This window comes from Drosophila simulans, chromosome 3R (genome assembly GCF_016746395.2).
Source record: "Drosophila simulans strain w501 chromosome 3R, Prin_Dsim_3.1, whole genome shotgun sequence".
Classification (NCBI taxonomy): domain Eukaryota; kingdom Metazoa; phylum Arthropoda; class Insecta; order Diptera; family Drosophilidae; genus Drosophila; species Drosophila simulans.
The window spans coordinates 18,185,837-18,207,882 of NC_052523.2; the positions used below are offsets into that span (position 1 = coordinate 18,185,837).

At 40.8% G+C, this 22,046-nt stretch overlaps 1 protein-coding gene across 1 annotated transcript in view; it reads left to right on the forward strand.

The window, feature by feature from the left end:
* Nucleotides 1–22,046, forward strand: part of LOC6729034 — a 57,042-nt gene that overhangs the window by 8,648 nt on the left and 26,348 nt on the right. Inside the window, exon 2 of the mRNA XM_016177236.3 lies at nucleotides 2,503–2,646. Coding sequence (XP_016035692.2) covers nucleotides 2,553–2,646 — 94 coding nt within the window. The 5' untranslated portion in view covers nucleotides 2,503–2,552. The remainder of the gene's footprint in view (nucleotides 1–2,502; nucleotides 2,647–22,046) is intronic.

A 22,046-nucleotide genomic window follows, 5' to 3' on the forward strand; every position in this document is an offset into this window, starting at 1 on the left:
TTTTGTTTTATTTATGAAATCAAATGCAGGCGAGCGAGATACGAATACCGACAGCCACCAGATACTTGTGGCATTTATTATAAAAAGCTTTCGACTGAATGAATTCCCCTTAGCTTTTGTATCTGTAACACGTATATCTACATATATATGTATATATTTATATATATATAGATAGTTATAGCTACCCCATTCCACCGACTGTCTTGGGCCTGTCTCCGATTCTCAGCCCGATGCGAAAGGCAGGAAGCCGCAGAGCTCAAAATAAGCATTGACTTTGCATATTTGTGTGTGACAGCCCAGCTGTATCAACGGATATGGCAGGGAATGTTTGGCATTTCCTTCGAGGAAAACTCGATTTAGTTTTAATTAGAAAATTACTTAAAATAATACCAAAAAGAAGGCGTTGGGTTGGCCCTAAGAATCGCTCAATCTACCATCTCGCTTGCCCGCTTCGTGCACCCGAAGAAAATATGCATATCATTAGCATGGATAATGCATGGGTTTCCTTTTCTTTTAGTTACATAATAATGGTTTTATTTAATTGCATGCTAAAGCATAGTTTTATATAAATTAAAACAAAACTACGTAGAGACTGTCTTTACATATTCCTTAGGGTTTTAATTTGAATTTAAAAGAAATCCATGAGATCTTGTTGTAATTCATAATGTATCTGTTGTTGGTTTATATACATTTTCTTACCCTTGACACTTTTGTGATGATATTTTCTCGCTGTGCTGCTCCATCCTGGCAAATTGCTGGCAGGCTCTTCTGCCGGTTTTCGAAGCTTCTGTTCATCTTCTTCGACTGCCTGGGCTGCTGCTCCTGGTTGTTCTTCTTGGTAGGCCGGCAACGTCCATCATAATCAACGTCCATCATCAGTTGGCTGCTGTTCGGCCGCGTGCTCCGTTGACACGCCCACAAAGCTACTGCTCGGCACGCCAACCTGCTGTTGTTGGGACCTGGAATTGGTTGGTCTGTTGGTTTGCCGGGCTGCTGGGTTTGCTGGGTTTGCTGGGCTGATGGGCCTAACTTTGGCATTGCCCGCCTTTGGCCATGGCAGCTGGAGTAATTTTTCATCAGCGTAAACATCTTGAAAACGCTCTTTGGGCTACCAGTTTTACTACTGCGCCTCGCAGATTGGAGCGCAAATGGCAGCTGCTTTCGGGCCGGTCATGTAAGCCAACATCAGCATATCTGCTATCTGATATTAGAATCTCAATTACTTTTTCCAGCTCTGCGGCTCTGCTATTGTAATTTCCTCGCAAAGGGGCTGGAAAAACTAAGCCGGTTTTTTCGGTTTTCGGGTAGGCAAATATCCGTCGAGGTAAACATGAAAATTTAGTGGCTGTCATAGAGATAGCACAGGCCAAAGGAGAACAGGAAAAACCTAAGGAAAATCGGCGGGGAAAACATCAAATTGCATCCTATCAGATTTAATCATTTATCAGCCAACAGGCAATTACAGGTTGGGGAATTTTCATTCATGGGCCTCCAAAATAGAAGCTGGATTTGAAAAACCCCTTTGCTTGGACTGAAATTACCCGAAATGGGAATGCAGTCCATAAAAGTTGCGATGCATCTCATTAGATGCAGGCGGACAGACATTAAGTGGGACTCATTGGGTTAGCCAAACTCATAGCGAAATCCCAAACACGTTTTGCAATTTACGACTTTTTAATAATGAAACAAAACTAATTTAATGCAAAGCGACAACAACGACAACGACATTTGAATAAATTAATGTAATAGACAGCTTAAACAGCAAGAAATATTGCTGTCTATTTGTTCAATTGTGCAGTGAGTCTCCAAACATTATTGCGGATCAAAATGGAAAATTTTTTTTTATTTATATTAAAAATAAATAAAGTATATTTAACAAAAGTCGTAGGTAGACATCATCAATTTGTCTGCTCTTCCAAAAATGTTGAGAAGTTAATTTTCTGGATAAAACCAAATTAATAAAATTAATACATTTTGAAATACACTTTTTTAAATATTCTTTTCTATACCATCGGCCATATCTAAGTACCACTGTAATTGTAACTAGGAAATATCAAAAACTGGTAGCTGCCCGAATAGTAAAAGCCCCACCAATACTCTGAAAAAAAACCACAAAATACAACAACATCGGCAACTAGAACTGCAACAACAACTACCACAGGCTGGTGGCTTAGCAAGAATTCAACAACAAAATCAAGAAAAATAAATAAATTTTCAGCATATGAAATAATATGACGAAAACAACAACAAAAAATCTAAAGTGCAACAGGTTTTGTGTGTTTTCGCGATAACCTTGAAACAAAACTCGTTTAATCATTTCGTAGCGTTCGAAAATGCGGCAACAACAACAACAACAGTAAATGAAATTTTATATGGCGCATTATAGATTTAATAAATTAACACTCATTTCCATTGGGGAAATTTTTCGTATTTTTTTTCTGCGTGTTTTGTGTTTGTCGTTTCCAGCTAATTGTGTTGACTTTTCGCTTTTGTTTATTGCAGGTACAGTTGCGATCTAACAATATCGCCAATATATCCTCAAAAAGAAAGCTATGGCCGATTGTTCATATGTGAGATGTCAGCAAGAGCGTCGGCTCATCAAAAAGAAGCTATTGAAATGGTCCACGGATATGCTGCATATTGTGGGTGAGTTTATTATTTGTATTATTTCCCAAATAATGTATATTTTTTAAATTATATTTATTTTTTGGAAGACTGTAAAGCTCTTAAATCGCAATTTCCTGTTGCTTAATCAACTTTAGTTTTCCATTATACTTTTATTATTATCCGTTTAATCCTTTCTCTTCTGTATTGAACTCCATCCACCTTTCATTCTATCCAATTAAAGTCCGTTGAAAGCCAAAGGCGCTGATGAAAAGCACCCAAGCCAATAAGCAGAATAATTTTTGTGCTAGGTGGCTTAAGCATCGCACCCCCGGATATTATACTATCTATATACAAGGTGCTTTCAAACTGCAGATATTCTTTTTACCTGCGATTTTCCAAACCCCTCGACGGCCTCATCGTTCATATTAAGGCCGCAAATGGGATTTGTCCCGTGGAAATGGCAAATGAAGTGCCTGCAAGTCGCTTTTGCCTGAAATTGACTTTAGCCAGACCTAATCAACATTGACTGGGCTCAAGCCCTTACCATATGTTCGCATTAAGAAAAAACACCTAGGAGTCTGGCCAAACACAGAGGAAAATTAACATAAATTGCACAGCCTTTTTTGCTGGTTTTTTTTTTGGCTTGGTGTCACCCTTGGATATATATTCCTTTGGCTCCTGGCGGCTGCTTCAGCCTTATCCTTTTGCCTGAAAACACTCATTTCGGTTTTTGAGCACGTTTAGCACGTTGCCAGCGATCCAAGCTAAAACCCAAAGCCCAAACCCCATTAAAATGTTAAATGCTCTTTGTTGTTGTTGGGCGAGTGGGCGGCTTTACATGTATATATGTGCAAATGCCGCTCTCCATGTACAAAACACACATATATATTTATATATAGGTATAGGTGTAAGTGTATTTTTTTTTCCTCGCCAGCCAACACACAAACACATCGTCCTTGCCTTGCGTCCCTGTCTCGTGCACTCAATTACTTCCTCAATGCGCTCCATAATGCTTATCGTCCTTGTTTCTAGTTGACATTCCCGCACAAACACAGAGACAGCAGCACCACTTCCAGTGGTTTCCCCCTGCCACCTTTGCGACCCACTAGGAAAACCCTTAGCACATTTTTCCAGCGACAATTTTTGCTCGGCTCTCCGGCGACGACGACTTCGTTGTCCTCGCTGCACGAAGCTGCAGCAAAATGTGAAAGAAGCCAGGACGAAAATGGGAGGAAAAAAAAAATATAACGGATATATATGCACGGGTGTCTGGCGTTTTGGGGGTCTGGGTTTCGGGTTAGTTCTAGCCAACATGGGTTAAGAGGGGCCCCCAAAACGAAGTGCTCTGCTGGAGATAACGAAGCGCACTTAAGCACACGCACACTCGCACACTCACACACACACATGCGCAGGATGGAAGGTGGGTGGGTGGTGGGGGGAGGCGTTATCCCTACGAAATATATTGCACAATATAAAAATTGCAGACGATGAGTGCCGAATGCGTTTGCCGAAAAGGCAGCCCAGCACTATAGAGCTTTGGGGGTGGGGGATAACTACTACTACCACTACTAGCACAAAAACTACTACAACAATTGGGAAAACGAACGAAGCCGAACCGAAGGACGAGCCAACGAGGAGCGAGCGTTTTCCTCGACTGTTTTTGTGGCCGATTTTCGTCGCCAACGAATTTTCCTGCATTTCTTTTTCTGACTTTTTTTCCTAGATTTTTTTCAACACTCTGCTCCCCCCACCAAACTAACCCCACCCACCACCACCCAAGCCACACAGAAAAACGATGCTGATCGAAGCTGAAGAGGAAGACAAAGACGTCGTTGGTTGGCGTGGGTTGGGTGCGGTGGCTGCAGTTTTCTGGTGGCCCAGTGGGTGGCTCGGGTGGATTGGGTGTTTTGGGGCATAGTGTTGATGGGAAATCTCGCCTGTTGCATTTCCCATTTCCCCACCCAACTGTTGTTGGCAATGGCTCAATCAGTGAATCAGTGGTGGAGTTTCATTTGATTGTAATGGGAGCCCATCCACTTGTGGATTCAGGTGTGTGTCCGTGCCCGGTTGGCCAGCCATCTGTATGCCAAACCAAGCGCCGGCATAAAGAAGATTACACTAACCAAATTATATAAGCTGCATAAAGGTAATTTTCGACGGTAACGGTTATGGGCGGAAATTTGTCTGGAACTCAGGGGGCTTAAAGCGAGTTTTATTAGATATCGCTACAAAAGTAAATGACACAACTTAGTGTTAAGTTTGAAATATGTATTGGGGAAGATTATTACCGAAGTTCTCAAAAAAACCAATTTAAAATTAGTCTTTTTCTATTTCAATATAGACTTATATAGACTGTTGACTATTTCATTATATATTTAAAAGACAAAAATATTATTATATACAGAAACCAGCTTGAGCTGCACCATAGTTTCCTTTGGTCCCAGCCACACCTCGATTGCTTCCGTAAAAGATTTCCGTGGGATAATGCAATCTACCTGAATATAGCAATAAAGAGCTCAGGCAAATATTTTGCTAAGCTTATATTTCCTTGCGAAAAAGTTATCCAGCAGAAAACAAACCCCAACAGGGATTTAACTTGTTGCACAGTCGCCGCCTTTCTGCCCCTCCACATTTCTCACCCGAATCCTTTCCATTTAGTTTGTTTGCCTGGAAAAGTGCCCCACCTCCGCCCGATGGGGTGTAAACATATTAAAAAGCCAAACTTTTCTCCTTTGCCTTTATTTACAAAAAATACGAAAAAATAAACTAAAATAAATAGAGGAAAAAATCTCGAATATATAGAAGAGAAAGAGATGCATTATAATGGTGGGGAGTGGGGGTAGTGGTGGCCGAAAGCAACAAGCTTCTCATACACACATATATATATATATAATTTTTTTGCAGCAGAAAGAGAGCGCAGAAAGTTTCCGGGTGTGTGTGTGTGTGTTGGTGTATTAAGAAGCAGCAGGTGTTGGGCAATATTGTGGGCCGTTCCCACACCCCCTTGCCGTGTCTCTATGTAGTGGTCGGGTCTTGGCCCAAACCACCACCCACCCACAGCCGCCCACTTTGCCAAACGCATCTTTCGATTACGCCAACAACAAGCAACAATAAAGAGAAGGAGAATAGCGTTGCAGGCGCCGCTGTCGGCGTTGGCTTTTCCAACCATACCCCATTTTCCACCCACTCCCGCCGCTCCATTCGGATTTTCCACCCACCGTCTTTGGCTGTAAGAAGGCATTTTTATGCCAGAAGGATGCAACAAGCGACGAGGACAACGTCGCGTCTGCTTGTGTGTGGGTGGGGGTGGCTGTGGGTGGGCAATCCAATCCTGGCCAGCTTTTCATGGACTACGCAATAAGCACTCCACCTACTTTCCAATGTCGGGCGAACTATTTTTCTCCTCCTCCTTTTATTTTCTGCGCTTTGCCTTTGCCTTGTTGAATTTTTTCCGGCGGTTTTTAGGTTACATTTTTACGAGTTTTCTCCACTTCCACTGCCACATCCACAGCCACAGCCACATCCTCATCCACTTGTTGTTGTATTTTGCGAGGATGACGCTGCAAGCGCCGAAGGAGTCGCCGGGCGACGCCATCGTCCTTCGTCCTTGGTCCTTCGTGTGAGGCAGCCAAAATCGTATTGGTGTGTGTTTGTATGTGTGCGAGTGCTTGTGTGTGAGGAAGCGCCACAAGTGGGTGAAACACTGCGCGAGCGAGAGGGCAATATGGCCAGAAAGAGACGGAGAGGAGGAAGAGAGGAAGGGAGATAGCTCGACCATAGTTCGGTGCATTCGAGCCACCCATCGCATCCATTCCCAACCCGATTTTAGCCACCCAACATCGGTTTTCTGGGTGCACAGAAATTGGAAAATAGATTTTTTGGTTGGTTGCCTTTGGCCGGTTTCCTTCTTTGCTTCGCCAGTTTTTTCATTCATTTGGGGGTTTCTTTTTTTGCGAAAGTGGGATGGTAAGTGCACAGAGAGAATATTATATATAAAAATATATATGCATGCAAAGATTCTCCTAGTTCGAATTTAGAATTTAGTTGAAAATAATAATAATAATTTTAGCTCGTAGAATTTATGATTTGCTTGTAAACTAAAAGAAATCATAAAAGTTATATTACTATGATTTAAATTTTTATTTTGTTTCCTTGTGTAGTAAACTAAATTCCATTTCTGCTTTTTAGTGTGTAAGATTATGTAGGTCAAATTAAAGTTGCATTAAAAAGTTATTAACAGCCCACATAAATGTAAAATTTGGAAAAGGAAATTCATATGATTTTCCCGCCGTGCAGATGGGTGTTGATGCTGGTCAACCGGCCGGTTCTCGCCAGGAAGTCAGTAAGCTTGAGGTGGACTTTGGGTCCAGTCGTGGGATGGGGATTGATTGAGAATTTGCCTTGGGTTCAAGGTATGGCCAGGACAATGTCCCTCCCCCCGCGCAGGACCAACGCCTCCTCCGCCCAACGCTTTGCGGACAAGACGCAGGCCAACATTTTTTCCCGCTGCATTTTTCCGAGCTTGGGTTTCTTTCTTTTTTTTCGCCAGAGAGGAAAAAATGAAGCGGAAGCACGAAAAAGCACAAAGTTAATGCGAAATGGGAGGGTTTTCAAGGGGGTTTTTGGGTAGCTAGGAGGAGCTAGAGCGCGCCAATATGGCGCTAAGGACATTGGGCAAAATGCACTGCAGAAAAAATTGCACATTATATGTAGGCAAGTGTGTGTGTGTGTGTGTGAGTTAGGGGTTGGGGAAGAGTAGCGAAGGCAAAACAGCAAAACACACAAAAACAAAATGGCACAAAAAAGAGAGAACAAAAAAATGTAGTCAACTGAGCTGGCTGACTGTGGAGGAGGTGGAGGGCGGTGGGTGGCTAAAGCAGTGGGGTGGGTTGGCTAGGGGGCGGTGTTTTTTAGGTGGCGGGAAAGTGGGAAATTGGGTGAGCTTTGAGTCTGAGTTTCGGCGTCGACTGCGCTGCTGCCTCGTTATTTTGCTGCTGCATTTGATTTTCGTGCTGAAAAAGTTTCGTGTGCTCGAAAAAAGTTTCGTCGCTTCGTTGACGTCGTCGCCATTGAGCCACCCAGCCATCCAGCCCACCGCCCACTGCACCACCCCCTTTTACGTACTATCTATGTCTGTGTGAGTGTGTGTTTGTGTGTGAGGATGTGGGTGTGTAGTGTAGTTTGAATGGCATTTGGGGGGCGGCGGTGGTGGTGGGGACAACTTGGGTTTGGGTCCTTGCAGCAACATTTGGCTGCACTCGGTTGGCTGGTCTGGCTCCGTCTCGTAGTTTGGTGGGTGTATCGGGCATTTTTGTCGAATTTGTTGCTGCGAAAAGGAAAACTGGGAAGGCAGTGGCTGCGCAGCCAGCGCCAGCAGCGACTGCACAACTATTTTCCCGTGCATTTGGCGTCGGCATTCGGTTGGCATTGTGCAACAAGTGAGTTTGGCAGCAGCCACCAGCAGGACGACAACTTTGAATTCGGCAGCGAAGGCCTCCGAAAAATCCAATCTTTGTCAGGTGCACAATTGCACATTTGAAAGCGACTGAAGTCAGGCAGCGTTTCAACTTGATTTCGACTGATTGAAGCAACAATTGGCGCCAACTGTTGCTGGCCGCCTTTTCGCGATTTTCTTGATTGACTCGACTTACCACCACTTGCACCCTCAGAAAGTGTTGTGTGCTTTTGTGGGTCGCCAATTGTGTGGGCTCGTGTGTGTGTGTTTGTGGAAATTTAATTAAAAACTCTGTCGTCGAGTGCAACGAGATAATTTATGTGTAGGCATTTAATTAAAGCGATCACACAGCCATTTTGCATACACCGAGTCGAAGGCACAGACAGAGACGGCACGAGGCCGTTAGACAGAGACGGAGCGAATGATAAGTGTGGCATATGTGTGTTAACGCTTAATTGAATTGACTGAATGAAGCAGCCAAGTTATTACCTTTTTTTTGGTGCTAATTGCATGTTCGAGATGTCGAGCAATGAGCAGGTGAGTTGGGGAACATATTTCACAGAGTTCCATTCATTCGCCATTCAGAACATTTCTGTTTGAATGCACTCAGTGTTTACAGCTAGAAAACTAATCTGACGAAACTTAAATGTATGAAAAACAATATAGTTTAAATCTAAACAAACTCAGTGACCAGCGATTCGTTAAAGTAAATTTCAAGAAAACATTTTACATTTATTAATAATGAAAATTAAAAATTAGAACATTAAATAAGAAAGGTCTTAAAATATTACTTATAATTTATATTTATATATGTCTACAAAAATACTTGTAACTTGTTAATAGTCAATCTTTAACTTCCATTAAATATGTTCAATTTATTATAGTATTTTACTCAAGTGAACTGACCGAATTCTTCTAAATATTTCAAAAGCCTTCGCAAACTTTACTCAATTTTCCATAATTCAATTATCACACTCATATAAACAATTTAGTCACAGCTAACGTGATGCAACAACAATTTGCCCGAAAACTGTCCCAGAGGGTATAATAGTTTACCTTTCAAAACGTCTCAACACATATGCAAATCTATTAATTCTCTCCAAACTTTCGTTGAAAACTTGCAAACCATAAAAGCCATTTAGGTGGCAATTTACACAACAAACGACACATTGAAAGGGGCAACGAAAAATCCTGGCACCCAAAAAGGAAAACCTTCAAGAGGAAAACTTACACAACTCGACTCGTCGACAGATTGTGGAAAAACACTTGCCAGAACACTCTTAAAATATGCACAATACACCCGAAAAACTTCAAGACAAGGTGTATAAGGAATTCTTGTATGCTTCTGCTTGTACGGGAAGTTTTTTGGGGAAGAAAACACAAACCTTCTCCAAGGATAGCATATCCACCGAAAAACACAGACAAACACATGTTCGAGGCAAAAGTCAAGGGAGCGAGCGAAACAAAACCAAAACATGCTTCTACGACACTGATGACGACGTGGCAGACGTTTGTGTGTTGACTTTGTAACATCGTTATACAACAACAAGCTAGCGCACTTGTTGCATAAGTCGCAGTACACACCCACACACCCGCAAGGGCACACAACAAGTGGCAGGAGCGAAAGGAGCAGCAGCATCGCCAACAAATGCCGGCAACACAACGCACAAAAGTATGCAAAGAAAGCACTTCACACGTTCTAACAACGCAGTCGCCGCCGGGTTTTTTCGGTTTCGGTTTCGGTTCATGTATATATGTATGTGTGTTTTCCAGGAGGAGGGATAGGGAGTTTTCCGGCTGCTGCGCCAGTCGCGGCACTTTCGGCGATTTTCGACGAAAACCCATGTGTTCTGTGGTGGGGAGTTTACAATCCAACCACCCGCGATTTTCGCAAAACACGCGAAGCAACAGTTGTCATCTGTCGACAACTTGTTGTTAGGAAAGCTATTGCCATTTAAGCAGTTTTCCACGCGTAAATCCTGGGATATGAGCATATTGCAAAGCTCCTTAAATCTTAGACTACCAATCTAATTTGGGTGGCACAGATTCTATCCCTAGGCATAATACAGCCAAAAAATATACCTACATGAAAAACATTTTACTTTCCTACACCGAAATCTCATCCTTTGTTTCTTCTATGCCCGAAAAAAGGCATGACGTCTGCATTTTTTTTTTTTGTATATCCATTTTCAACTCAGCAGGAAGAGAAAATAGAAACTGCTTGGATTTTTCCTTGTGGCACTTGTGGCGTTTTTAGCTCCTTGGCAATTGCTTTTGTGCGGACACTACAAACTGTACTTCCGTTTTATCCTCTGCGTCTTTGTCTGCAGCAGACAAGGGATGACTAGCAAAGGGGGCTGATGACGAGGGGTTACTGGGCAGAGACGACATCTAATCGATAAATATTCAGCACACTGCTTGTAAAAATACATTGAAAATGCATTAGACTTTGGCTCAATGGCATGAATTTTAATACGTTTGCGTATTATTTCCCCATACTTTCGCACTCGACTTTATTCCCACATTTTTTCCACTTTTTTTGTTAGTTTAATTAATCTGGACTCTGTGTTCTGGCAGCTGTAATGTGCAAATCGTGTGCCATAAATTTGCAGTTTAAATGCGAATTCGATTGACAGGCCAGCCAAGTGCACAATTTCTAACTCCGCTCTCCCAAGGTTGACAATACGAAAAATCGACTTGATATAATAGTAGAAAAATCCAGTTAACTATTTGCAAAACGCAATCGAAACGCTGCTGCAAGTCAACTGCCATTTGCCGGCCACTAATCAAACGTAACGAAATTGCCAGCATAAACACGCTTAAAGAATGAATGAGACTGGAGAGTCGAGACAAGTTCGCCTTGAGGTCTTTCCAAAATGGCGTTGAAACGGTAAAAGGCGTCCGCCGGCGGTAAGGGGTTAAGAGGCTAGCGGGTAGTTGTGGGTTAAGCGGCTGACGTCTATATGGCGACAACGGCAACAACTTGTTGTGCGACATTTTATGCGGAAGCAAAAAGTGCCAAGAATACAACGAATTCAAGTTGAGAGTGCAATTGCCAACTAGCACCACAATGCGTATACGTGATATGTCGCATTCGTTACGCGATCTACTGTCGATTTTGGCGGCGTAAAAAATACTTTCTAATGCTTTTCAAGCGGCTTTAAATATGAGCAGTGAGCTAATTTATTGGCCTTAAAGACGTTTAAAAATATTCATACGAAATATCATCAAGCGTTCCAATTTTAGTATCATGATTATTTCATACATATATTTAATGTTTTCCAAAGTATCCCTAGATGATCAAAACATTTTACTGGAAATTAAGCATTATCTCAGAATTTTCGTCAGAATTCTCGATTTTGATCGAAGGCAATTCGAATAAATCCCGCTTGCCACATAATACCCAACGACAAAGAAAAGAACACTCCCCGGCTGAATCATTTGCTCCAATTGCAGTCACTTGCGGCAATGCAATGCGAACTGATAACCGATTATCGTTGCAACAAATTGCAATAGCAAAATCTAAGAAATTTCCAATATACTTCGATACTTGTACATACATACATATATATTGAATTTACGTATATAATGCGATTGCCCTCCCATAAATACGTGAAAACAAAAACGAGTGTAATTGATTAAGGAGCATTATCAACAAACTGGCAGTATTGCAAAAATGTATACTATATGCTTGACATTTTATATATAGAAGCTGATTTGATTGAAGATGTTGTAAAAGCAGAATCAAATCGCATGTCCCAATAACTTTGGTGTGGCAACGAAAAACGAGTTGGGCCTGCTGTTGCTCAAATGTAAACAAAAGCCACACGATAAGCGAAAAAAGTGTTCATCTACTATCTGGCCAAGCGAATATACAGTGTATATAAACAATGAAATTTCTACGTACCCACAGAGAAAGTCGCCAAGTGTTTACTTTTAAAAATAAATTACTTTTAGTTGCACAGGTTTATAATAAGTCAGAAACTTTAACAAAATCCATTGGCAGTAGCTATTAAATCCATATTTGTAGAAAATTTTTGTGTTGTATTTTATTTATTACTGATCGAAAGATGCGTTTAGAGGGCGGGGAAAGACGAGGGAAGTCAATGTGCCTCAGTTGCAGCATTCGCCACATGACTTTGCAACTGTTGCGCTCTCATTGTTGTCACTGAATTCACTGTTGTTGTTGTACTGTGCGTTGTTGTGTTGTGTCAGTTGGATCCGCTGCTTGTGTTGGTGAGCAAGGGCTCTTATGGCATGCGCTCATACTGTGTATGTGTGTGTGGATATGCCTTCTCGTTCGCTCCCTCGTTTGCCATATGAGATAATACCTTGAACGTGCGTCAGTCAGGTCGTTGGCGTTTCACAACTGAACTACAATTGTCATATTCATTGTTGTTGTCGCAGTTGTACTAGTACTACTGGACATTAACTTAAAGTGAAATGAAAAGTGTGTGCGGAGATTTTCACACTATCCGAAAGTATATTAAAGTGAAGTGCGCAGTTGGGGAATGGTTCTATATCTCTATCTGCCATTTGGCATTAGTCATCTCAAAACTGAGCCGCTACGAATGGCACGTTCCACCATTTTGGACAATCTAACTGCGCACTTCCGAAGAGACACCCGAAAAACGCAGTCAAAGAGAGTGACTTATCACTTAAAACTACATTTTTGACGCAAACAAAGCCAACACAAAGTTCACACTGTCCATAAGTACAATAAATGCAACTAAAAAAAAAAAAAAAACCAAACAAAAAATAGGGGAAACAAAAGTAAGAAAGCATTAAGCTCATTTACATGCAACTCACTGAGTGACAGAGAAAGAGTAACGTTCTTGAGTGGCGCGCTTGAGTTCAGTTGCTGAAGGAGAAACTCACCACAGGAGAGCCACTCTTAATGAGCAGGAAATGCAGTTTCTCAAGCCGAATATCGACGAGTTAATGCTTTGGAGTGAGTTTTGAGTTCATTTCGGGCCTTTCTTGTATGTTTTAATGTAGCCAGAATTTACCTTTATATAAATAGGAAATTATACTTCTTGAAGCAGATAATTTAGTAACATATTTTACACATTTTGATTTTGATTAAACTTAAATTGTTTAAACCATAATACTACAAATTAAATCAATTTGTTGCCATAATATCTGTAGGTTAGTGTTAAAAATATTCTTTTTCCCGTCTTGCCATTCCCCACCATATTCCCTACACATCCCACATCCCCCCTGTTAATTCACCCAAAAAAGCCAGCTAATTGCTGTGACGTCGGCAGCGCTGCGGCAGAAGTGCATTCCTTTTGCTTGTGTGCGTGCGTTAAAAAAGCGACACAAAAAATGTGGTGAATTAATGGTAGTGTGTGTTGGTGTGCATTGTTCTAGGCGTGCAGTTGTGTGTGTGTGTGTAAGTGCTCGATTCTGAGTGACTTTTCAGCGAGAGCATTTTTAGTAGTGAGCTGCATTTCTTGGGAGGACTCAAATTTTGGCAGCTCGTCGCGCAGCTTGGCAATTTTTTTATCAACGCGCGCTGCACTCGAAGTGCAGTGCAATTATTGCAGTGCACTCGGATTCTCTCCTTCTCTCTCCCGCTCTTTGCCTTGTTAACCAAGACTGTGTGTGTGTGTGAGTGCGGCTTACCCCGTTACTCCTAAAGTTCTCGCGACTGCGCTCTGTGAAAATAACTCAATGAGCGGAGAGGACTCGCTCTCGCATAAAAGCATTCTAGTTTTGCAGTATGCAGTTTTGCTGTGTGTGTGTTTTCCGTGGTGTTTTTCTTGTTTTTGCACAAAAAAAAAACGGCGACGTCGACGTCAGCTCGGCACTGTGCTGGAGTCTTCGTGTTGTTGTGATATAATTTTGCAGTCGGCTTCGGCAGTCGCAGAAATACAACGCATCCGATATGCAACGGAACGCATTTTCGGACGCGGCCCGAGTCGTTCCGAGGTGTAGCGTCCGATTCCGATTCAGATTCCGACGATCGCGTATATCAATCGTAAAGCATTAAGCGCATTGCCCATTTACACGCAGTCCATAGGCGAAAATCGTTTGCCATTGATAAACACACGACAATTGCCGAAAATTAATATCCAAATAAATGGCCAAGCAACACAAACAAAGTGAATAAATTAGCTAACAGTGAGAATGAATAGAACCCTGCCTCACAAAATGCCGACAACACGAATTCTTAATAAAGTGCATCAGCTAAATGACAACAAAAATCTAATTCATTGACAAATATTTCAAAATAATATAAAAGTGAACTTAAAAATTACAAAACATCAAATTCCTTAAAAAATGGAGATGAAATATATTCTGCAACCAAAACTCAAATACCCACCAAAATTGTAAACAGTGAAAAGGAACAAATATATGAATCACAATTTTTAAAAATTTCAAAAATTTTGTAAAAAATCCTAATTGAAATACAGAAGAAATTTTATTTAATTTTTATTATCCATCTCAAAAACAGTGACACTTGTATTCTCAAAAAGAACTGTTAACCCCAAACAGCGCAATAGAATCAATTTTCCCCATATTAAGTATACGCCGTGTGTCCTTTTTTGTGCATTTCACGCATATTCATCGGCGGCATCAATCGCCCGCGTTTTGTTTGATTTTTTCGGCATTAATATAAATTGCAATCGCCGCTTGTCTCTTGTTTGCTCTGCGTTTACGTGTGTGTGTGTGCGAATACGCCGACGTTGCCGTCGACGCAGACGTAGCTGCCGCGGTTGGCGTCGCCGTCGACGTCGCTGTCGCCGCTGTCATGCAAAATGCGGAAAAGTTTTTTTCGCGCACTCGCAAATTTTTATAGAATGCATTTTTATTTCGGTCTTTTGGTTGAATAGTTGCATTGCCCAGCTCAAGTGCGTGTCTCCGGTTGATTGACTATGTGCGCCTGTGTGTGTGTGTGTGCCTGCGACCGTGTGTGTGTGTGTGAGCCTGACTTAATAAGGCGGCTCATTGTTTAATAACAATTTCGCGATTTTGATAATATTTACCCGAGGCAAATCTTAGTGAAATGTGACACAAACTCAATAAAAATGATTTCCAAAATAATTGAGAGAATTTACCACAACTTTTAACTGACGAAATCTCGTTAAAGCATCAATCAACGCTCCATATTTCATAAATGCAATCTTAAAAGGATACATTTAATTTAAAATCAGCAAGAACTCTTAAATATTATTATGAACATTTTGAATGGACAAAAAGTCATTAGATTTCGCTTAAAAAATCATTTACGCGCTGCATTTCATATTTAAATGCCGTCTTCGATTCTCGTTCACTGCACCCAAAAAACTGTCTCGTAAAAACACTGCTAGAATCTTGAAAAAAATTCTAAAAAATAGATTGAAAGGTCCAGAAAAATGGGGAGAAAAAGATGAGAGAAAAAAACCACAAAGGCAGGCAGCATACAAAATGAACTGTAGCCAAACTTCTGAAGCAGCAGCAGTAAAACAAAACAAACAAAGAAGCCGAAAAAAAATGAATGAGAATTGGAGGAGCAGCAAAGAAGTAGCTGCAAGTACACAGTAATAAAGTGTGTATTTTTTCGGGTAGTTCGTCGTCGCCAACTTTACTGTGCAGGCAAATGTAACAAATTTTTGTCAGTTTCAATTTTCGTCGGGCGCTTGAGGACCACCACCCCCCATTTCTACCATTTCCACCAGCACCACCAGTTCCACCATTTCCACCGCCCATGACAATGGCCAGGTCGGTCGCCAGTCTCCAGTTGCTGGCATTTACTTTGCCGTCGGGCTTGGCGCACAGCATAATGAACAAAAACTAAGAGCGAACAGAAAACAAAAAAAATCCAAAAAAAAAGTAGAAAACGAGGTGGGGGTGAGCTGAGAAAAATCAACTCCCAGATATGCTAGACAAAAAAAATGGCAAATTAAATAGCCGAAAAAAATGTAGCTGCAGCTGCGCAACATCAATTGGAACCCCTTCCCCGCCCGAGAGCTTAACCCTCACCTTGCCCATCCAGTTGACCATTGGATTTTCCTTACCTTCCGTTCAGTTTTTCTTTTTTTTCGCCCAGCTTCTACATTATTATTTTATTTTACGTTTTTCGGCAACATCCTCCGCCCGATACCCCTTCATACTCACGAAACTTAAATTACTATTTACAATGGTATTTTTTTGGCTGCATTTTGTTCCTATTTTTTGCAATTTTTTTTTTTCTGTTCTGTTCAGAACTTGCCAGGCGAATTTTTATATATATATGTATACATTTTTTATTCGCATTTCTCGCTGGCATAAAGTTTTTTATATTTTGGAAGGGGGTTACCAAGTTGATGCTCTGCTCCGCCAGCTAATTTCATTTTGGGCGAGCTCAGTTCATTTTTTTATGCAGCTGCTTTCGGTGGATTCCGCTTGAAATCAAATCATCTTCAGACGGCTATCGAAATATAAAATCAGATTCCAATAGCGCATACTTTAAATAGCAACCAAGTTGGTCAGCGATTTTTATCAAAGCCAGAAAAGTGCAGTGAATGAGATCGTTTGGGGCACACGTCTCGCATTTCGCTTCTCTTATCAACGATTCCCATATTTTACAATTTTTAGATATTAAACAAAAACAGCAACTGCAACAACAACGGCTACACTTTTGTTAGTAAATTTCTGTTGAATTAAAATACGAAACAAAACACATAAAAAAGTGCAATCCAAAAAAACAAATATTAACGTTAAACGAACTAAAAAGCAAAATAATTAAAAAAGTAGCCATTACTTTTGAATTGTTTTCAAATGCAAAAAGAAAAAGGTTCGTAAGCAACAAAAAAAGTTAAATGCTAAAGCATTCTGATAATGCAACATATCAAAGAGCCAGAATTTAAACACAGCAAAAAATAAATATAATAATTAATATACAAACACGCGGGGCAACTGTCAAAAAATCTACAACAACACAAAGTGCAACTTTCAACAACAACAAAATAAGTGCAGCAGTACAGCAGCAACAACAACAAAAAGCATTACACAATTGAACAAACAACATACAACAAAAAAATATTTCCACCAAATAAAAAAGCCCGAAAGAAAATTCGCGTTTCATTTTCAAGCGCTGCATATAATTTACTCTGTGCTCCATATATATATATATATATATATATATATATATATATATAATAAATAAAAACCAACCAATAGCCCAAAAAAAAGAAATGAAAAGTCCGCATCAACAATAAAAATCTGCCTGCATTTTTGCCTTTTGTGTGAGCTGCCCACCAGAACGAGAGAAGCACTTTTATTGTATATAAAAATTATATACATCGCCGGGAGGAGCTGCAGCAACCCACTCCAAGCCAGGGTTGCCACGTCCTGAGCTGCTGTAAGCTCTCCGCAGCAGCAGCATCAGCAGCAGCGCAGCAACCGCCGCAGCATCAATTTGGCTTTTGGGCAGAGATAATTTAAGACAAATATATGTGATGCTATGCACATCAGCAGCTATGAAATATGTACGTATGCCAAATTGGTTTTCAAATAATCGCCAATAAACTGAAAATATATTTAATGATTAATTGTAATTAATGAGTCATAAAGAATTAACGAGTTCGTGATTAGCTTGGCCATAGATAGATATGCCCAAGCAGCGATCCTCAGTTCCGATGCGCATTAATCAATTAGTAAACAAAACATATTTAATCGTTTAGCCACTTCATAATAAACACTGCCAATACATGTTTCATTGCCTACTTTTGGTTTAAGATTTTTGATAAATGATCCTCCATACGAAAGTTGAGAAAGTTGAGGTTGTTTATAAACTAGTTTAGATACATTTTTATTAATGTAAGATACATATTCTGATCCTTTGCATTTTGTATAAGAGTCAGTATGATTATTAGTATTAGTCAGTATTTATAATTATTAAATATTGGCTGCTTTTTGAACCCTTTCTCCTTCAAGCGGTGTTCGGGTTCTACGATCGCTTATCGTTCGGCAAACCCCGAAAATTACATGAATGTACACAGAAATAAGTTCATAATAATATGTGCAATGCAATGCCTCATTGACATTGTCCTTCAGCGACAGTGCGATGTACGAAAGCGAAATGTGTAAACAAAGATACACAATGGGTGTTGGTGAGAGGGGTTTTCGTGAGGGGGGAGGGGCGGCGAACTGGGAAGGGTGGGGCTATCAGAGGCGTCACAATGCGATCGCCGCAAGTACAATTGCATTGAGCAATACTTAAGGACAGAAGTTCAAGCAACTGTCGAGTGTAGACCCATAGATACACAGCTACAGATACTTAGTGTATTCGTGGTATGCGAGTAGATATCCGTGCTGTATCTGTAGAACTCCATTCAGAAATTCATAAAAAAAATATCTACTAGTTGGTATCTACGAGTATAACCGGAAGCCGTGCGAACCAAACGTTTCTCTTAATTTCTCTACGTTTCATCGGTTTTCGCCAAGATTGCCAATTTGATTCACAACTATGTGCCAGCACTATCTCCGCCCAATCTGAGCAATCTGAATCTGCGGAGCGGCGGTTCTTATCAGCGGGGCCCTGACGCAGCCGTTTCTGACCCAAATTACGACAGCTTTGGCTCGCCCCAACGAGCCTGATACGTGGCGAAATCTCAAAAATGCAACAACAATATAAATTTAAGCAAGAAATTATTGAACAAAAAATTTATATGTACTCGTACTTTCTTATAAGTTGTCATGCAATCGCGCAAACAAAAAAAACAAAAAAAGAGAGCAACAAAAACAAAAAGCGGAAACATTTTGCGCTTTCTTATCAAGGCATACGAAATTGATTTTATTTTTTGCTGAAAATTTGCGCCACGAACGAAAATTTTTACTGGCTGCCAAGTGTGGAAATATATATTCCCCATATATATATATTCTTTACAACAATATGGTACATATAATATGTACTTGTATATATTGATAGTTGTAATTTACGATTCGAGTCGAGTCAACGCATGGTTCAAATTATCGCAATTTGTGTTTTTTATTATATATTTCATTTATTTCTACAAAATAGTTACAGCCGATAACAAGGCTGCACTCTATGTAGGGTTGTAAAAAAAAATAACATGATTTCCCCTGAAATACTAGCGGTTCGAAAAGAAAGAAATCATGCAGCGAACTTTGCAACAGACCATATTCACCCAAATGAAATTATGCCTCTTTATTCTCGTACAGAAGTTCTTTGTGATTAATATCTGGTTACGTTATTTTTTCGGTGATTTATTTGTATACATTTTCGACAGATTTTTCAAATAAAGTTCAGTCGAAGCTTAGGTAATTTTATTGCCGATCCAATTTTCAAGGCTGATCAAGTTTCTTTCAACGGACTGCAGCTGTTTTGGGCCATTTTTTTGTTATATTAGATAATGGACACTCAAAAAGTGTTTACCATCTGGTCGAAAGATAACACACATTGCCATAACGACTATAAAAATAATAAAAGAGGTGTTGTAAATACAAATGCAATGCTGCGTAAACAGAAACGAAAACAACAACGTGACAAAAGTGTGAACATTAAATACGTTTATTAACAAAACGAAAGAGTGTGAAAAAACCTAAAATAAACGAAATAAGGCAAAAAACCCGCTGACTTGACTAGAACTTGCTGGCGGAAAAGCGGAGAGGAAAATGTTTAGTCGATCACCTGGCGCTGACCACATACGTGGATCGTTTTTTTTCACTTAAGCTATTACAGTGGGTTTCATTGGCTAAATATAAGAATTTTATTTATTATTGTAATTTACACAGAAAATAGTCTCGACAATATTAATTAGATACATTTCACTTTACCATTACATTTAGAAAAATGCCGCTCTCAATGGATTTTCTAGTTAATAAATAAATATTAGTTAGGCCCGAGTTCCCCTTTCACTTAAGGTACTGCCATTTTAAATGGGGGAACCATTTAATCGAACCGAAACGCATTGCCTGCATACACACACACACATATGTATGTATATCTAGACCATAATTAGCTGACGTGCATAAGCCGGGAACAAGACACATTTAATGCCACAACAAATTCAGAACCATCAATGTCGGCGGTGGCAATCTCTTGCCAATCCGGCAAACATTTAACAAACGGAAACAGCTGTCTCGTTCTCGTTCTCGTTCTTGCTCTTATTCTTTTTTCCTGGCCCATGGGCCTTTGGGCCCTGGCAGGAGGCATCTGCATATGCCAAAAGGAAGCTGCTACCAAACACTCCGCGCCGTGGCAGCAATGCAGCTGGTCAGAGGTACCTGTAGCTAAAGTAGAGCCTGGCCACATGCGACGGCGGCGAGGTTGTGCCACAGTTCTCTAGCCTAGCCAACAAATAGTGGCAACTGCCTGCATAAAACTTGGCTAACGACTTTTTTCCGTTGCCGCTCTTGACTTTTGCATTGAAAATCGTGCAATTCACCTGCTGCTGCTTCTGCTGCAGCCGCGACTGCTGCTGCTGCGGCAGTAACTGCAACAACAATGACGTTGAATGCATCTGCATCTCGGCAGCGGCGGCAGCAACAACAACATCGTCGTCTGGTTGCATGTTAATGTTACAGCTGCACTTGCACTTGCAACTCGTCGTCGTCGTCATGAATGAGTCGCGACTTGGACTCGAAACCCGGCTCTTTGACTCTTTCCTAGCTGCAGCAACCCTTCTTCTTCTTTTTCCGCGCCCCCGTGCAACTTCCACATGCAATTATTTTTCTAGGCTGCAAATTGCACGCTCCCTCTCTGTATCTCTGCATCTCTGTATCTACGTATCTTGCGCTCGCCGTGTATCTAACCATCTCTATCTTTGCGTCTGCTGTGGCTGCTGCTGCTGCAGTTGCTCCTTGGGTCTTGACTGCCTTTTTGTTGATTTTACAAGGTGTGGAATGACTTTGGTAGCGCCTCATCGTCAGACTTTTGTCACAGTTGAGGTTACTACAATAGATCGAAAAGGTATTCTTATGTATAGTACTCGGTCATTTAAGTGAAATAGTTTTATTTTTTGGCTTAAAAAATGGTTTGTTGTTCATTACTTATTTTCGTAAAAAAACATAGTTATAAAACATATGTTAGTAGAAAGATCCTTGCCGAAATAGCCTGTTCTCGTCGTTTGTAGCAAGCATATATATAACTATTCTTCTGACCATCATTGTAAGCATTTTCCTGTGGCTTTGGCTTTGGCATTGGATTCGCTTTTGGCCACGGCTTGGTTTAAGCCTGGTCCGAGACTTGGCCGCACGTTTATGGTCGCGTTTTAATGTAATTGTTGTTGTATTACAGCAAATTTGTAGCCATTGGATTGTTGTTGGCGCGGCCTTTGCCGTTGGTGTTGTAATTTGCCATTCATGTTGTCGGCCAAAGTGGCGATTTGTTGATTGTCGTTAGAAATTCAAGCGGGCCAACACCTTCGGCTGATTTGCCCGTCGTTTTGTCGTGTGCCGCCGATTGTTGGCCTAATCGTTTGGGCCACTTTTTCCTCCGATTAGCCGCATCTAATGATTGAAATTAGACGAATTCGAAGTTGGTAGATAATCTCTGGCAGAAAACCGGTAGCCAGGTGCCAATTTCTTAACGCACTATTATCAAACTCTGCCCGCAATGGCCGTTAATTTAGGGGTTTAATACCGCTGAAAGGCTTCCTCGCCCACCGCGAATTTATTATGACACTGATGGAAGGGATGTGCAGCAGGGCACTCCAGTGGCCCAATGAGTGATTGACTCGAGTGAATGACTGCCCGAATGAGTGACTGACTAACTGACTGACTGAGTGAGTAACTCAGAGGGCCAACGAGCCACAGCCGTGTTATTAGTTAAATGGCGCATAATGGATGAATAACTTGACAAAATAGCGAGCGAAACAAAAGGTGTAGTCGATGCAAAACGTTAACAAGAGCTTCAAGACAGTTAACAACGGCTCAAATACCCTCAAAAAACCTAATAATCTATCTATCAAAATACAAAACTGCTACGATCCTATTTTATAAGAATAAAAACTTTGAAAGCCATCATTATTTCCTCCTATACTTTTCGATATTT